The sequence below is a fragment of the Suricata suricatta genome, chromosome 11 (genome assembly GCF_006229205.1).
Source record: "Suricata suricatta isolate VVHF042 chromosome 11, meerkat_22Aug2017_6uvM2_HiC, whole genome shotgun sequence".
NCBI classification, from domain to species: Eukaryota; Metazoa; Chordata; class Mammalia; order Carnivora; family Herpestidae; genus Suricata; species Suricata suricatta.
This window is the reverse complement of record NC_043710.1, coordinates 51,970,190-51,973,553: the sequence shown is the minus strand read 5'-3', so window position 1 is coordinate 51,973,553 and position 3,364 is coordinate 51,970,190. Positions and strand designations below refer to the sequence as shown.

At 37.3% G+C, this 3,364-nt stretch overlaps 1 protein-coding gene across 1 annotated transcript in view; it reads left to right on the top strand.

Annotated features, from left to right (window-relative positions):
- Positions 1-2,105: 2,105 nt before the first annotated feature.
- Positions 2,106-3,364, top strand: part of LOC115272576 (olfactory receptor 51V1-like) — an 11,626-nt gene continuing 10,367 nt past the window's right edge. Inside the window, exon 1 of the mRNA XM_029915610.1 lies at positions 2,106-2,238. Within this exon, the coding sequence (XP_029771470.1) occupies positions 2,106-2,238 (133 nt within the window). The remainder of the gene's footprint in view (positions 2,239-3,364) is intronic.

The following is a 3,364-nucleotide window of genomic DNA, read 5'->3' as shown; positions in this document are numbered from 1 at the left end:
TAAAGTTTATCCTCTAAAGTTGGAAAAATAATGTCCTCCTTCAAGGAGATGGTTTCTGTCTAATAAAGAACTTTCAACTCAATTTTCTGATTCATTTGCATATTTTATTTTATTTTATATTTTATTTTTGTCTGGGGTAAGGCAAATCCCTAAGGGTCTACAGAAAGGAAGCTCTTGTGTTTCATTCAAAGAAGTCAAGGGAAATGAGAAATGACAATCATCATACATAGTCACTAGTGCATGACACTTTTTCCTCCAAAGCATTGGCCCAGAAGTTTTTAAATATATAGAGAATACTGGCATTACAGAGGCTCCATGGAGGGCTTCAAACCTATGACATAGACTTGAGGCTGATGCTTTGATCTATTTCCAACAATTACCAAAAAATACTGTGCTCAATTGGAGACATAATGAATGGTCAAGACACTGTCCTGTTTCTTTTTGCTGACATGTCTTGTTTGCAGTATAGTTTTCAACAGCAGACTTCCTCAAGTGCTCCTGCTCTCAGGAATAACTTCCATTTTTTACTTGCCCCAAACACCCACATAAATAAATTTTGCTTCCACACTCTCATTTTAGACAAAATTCAATGCTTTAATATTACTTGTGAGAACTTTGGACCCTGCCTTAGGGAACTTTCTAATATTGCCATAGGAAATCTTTCCAATTTACTGATTTTTCACCTTTCTTTGTATCCATCACACTCACAGTTAATGCTATATAGATGCTTCTGCCCATTTTGTACTGTCCGACATAACTACTATGCCCTGTTAAGTTCTTCCATAGGCAGTGAGTGAATGTGTACTAGATGAAATAGTCAGTGGATGAATAAATTTTTATTCCCTGTCTTTGAACTTTGAAACTAGAGAGCAAGCTAAGCAAGGAACCATTGCATAGGGTTCCTTTGGTATTGATGCTAGAGTACCCAATGGGGAAGAACACAGAGAAGTGAAACATTGATCAGACATTTGCTTTCTGTTCCTTGTGTGCAGGACATTGGGCCTTATGAACTCTTTGTACAAGTGTCAAGAGTGAAGCCATGATTCAGCCCCTGGAGATCTACAGTTTCAAATTTAACTTGGGAAAAATTGCCCTTTGCTTTTCATTCATCAACACCATGGTCCACTTGGTGATATCAACAAAAGCTTGAAACAGGGGAGGAAATATCAGTGTCAATTATAGACTGAAACATTAATCATTCTGTAATAATTACCATATACTTTATCCAAGTTATGGCTAGATTGACTTTACTGCTTTCCATACAGAGGTATGACTTTTAGGAAATGTATGTCCATAATTTCTGTGAGGTGTTCTCTTTTTGGGGTATTTTCACTTTATATAATTTTATGAAATTAAGTTAATTTAATTTTTGAAGTGATGCTAAATTGAGGTAATGGAGAGATTATGTGTCTGGGAGGCATATGTAATAGATAACTTTCTTGTCCCAGAAACATATGTATTAGATTATTGAAATGCCTAGAAGACTGCAGGGAATATAAAATTGAACCTTACTGGAAATAAAAAAAGTATTCTGGCTCAGTGTCATTTTTGACTCAAGTAAAACAACATCCCTTTGGATGACTATCAAGAGAATCTTCCTCAAGATTGATAGTCATCAAGAGAATCTTAAAGAAAATTCTCTTGAATGTTATACTGTTAATTACACTCAGACTAGGCACATCCTGGTTCAAAATATTAAGAACTATGCGAACTTGACATACAGAGTAAAATAAAACAAGAAAAAAATCACCTTTTGTCTTTGTGTTGGGGACTGTGCATGTGTGTATGTGTGTGTTTTTGTGTGCCCCCATGTGTGAATACGTGTATGTGTGTGTGTTAGTGCTCAGTGGAGCTGGAATCATAGTAAAGCAGACATCCTGTGGTTCTCCTTTATACAGTAGAAATAAGCTTAAGAGGAAAAAAAAGACAGTGGCTCTAGAAGCTTTCTAGAATCTTCATATATTGATCAGGCATAGCGACATTTATCTATTTATTCTTTTTTTCTTTCCCTGATATGTCTGAACTTTTGATGTCTTATTACAACTGCACGGTCATGAGTAAGAAAAGGAGAAGTCCTTTTCCCTCTTTAGTCATGCTAAGTAGCAATGGTAAGAGAGAACAGTAACTCCTGTCCTGAAGCCAGGGAGATTGTGGCTACCTCAGTTGTCAACACAAAAGAGTGGTCCATACATCCAGGACCAAAGAACCTGAAGGAAGAAGATACAACAGAACTTAAGGGTACCATTTCTGAGTACAAGACATGGTAGAGGAAGTCTAAATAGGTTCTAATTTCTGGCAGTCAAGATGGAAATGCTGTGGCTTTGACAATTTGGTACTTTACAGGTAAAATACAAACATATTTCACACTGTAGTTTTAGTAAGGCCTCCAATTTCTCATGACAGAGAGTTCCTACAAAAGATATGGCCAAACTTCCCTAAAAGACCTCCCTTTGTACACTTACACCTAAACTCTGATATCAGGAGTGTGAAAGAGTCTTGAAAAGATTCTGAATGTAAAATAATGGTAAGACTAATGGAGGTTTAAATTTAGTAAAATAAAATTCAAAGCCTATCGGTCAAACAAAGTGTGTGTGTGTGTGTGTGTGTGTGTGTGTGTGTGTGTGTGTGTGTGTGCATTTGGTTTTTAACATTTAGGCCATTTGAAGGACTGGTATGGTTTCCATGATTCAGACCATACCCAGGCCTAGGCCAATCAGCTCACAGGAACAGGGAGGGTGAGATCAGGCCTGGGCATAAAAGGAAGAGCAAGGAAACCTGCTGCTCACACTTGCTTCTGACACAGCTGTGTCTCTAGCAACAACACAACAGACACCATGGGATTTCTGACTGCTGAGGAGAAGGCTCTGGTCAATGGCCTGTAGGGCAAGGTGAACATGGATGAAATTGGCAGTGAGACCCTGGGTAGGTTGGTATCCAGGTTGCAAGCAGGGATGCTGGGCAGGTGGAGAAGTTGGTATGACATTTCCCCATGTCTCCTCTATATTCTCTTTTATTTTTCTCATATCAGATTACTCACGAAAAACACGCAATTACACATCTAACTGTGAGTCTTTAACAATTCTTGTATATGCACCACAGAAGTAATTTGGTGATTCACTATTCTTTTTTTGATTCAGTTTTATTCAACAAGCACTTTTAGGATTCCTATATGTTAAATTCAACCTCTGGTGTAGGTCCTAGAGGTAAAAAAATAATGATATCTTTGCCCTCAAAAAAAGTATAAGTAAGAGGAGAGCACAAGTGGAAAGATATCTCATGCTTATGGGTTGGAAGAAGAAATATTGTTAAAATTTCTAAACTACCAAAGCAATCTACAGCTTTAATACAATTCCTAGACAAATAC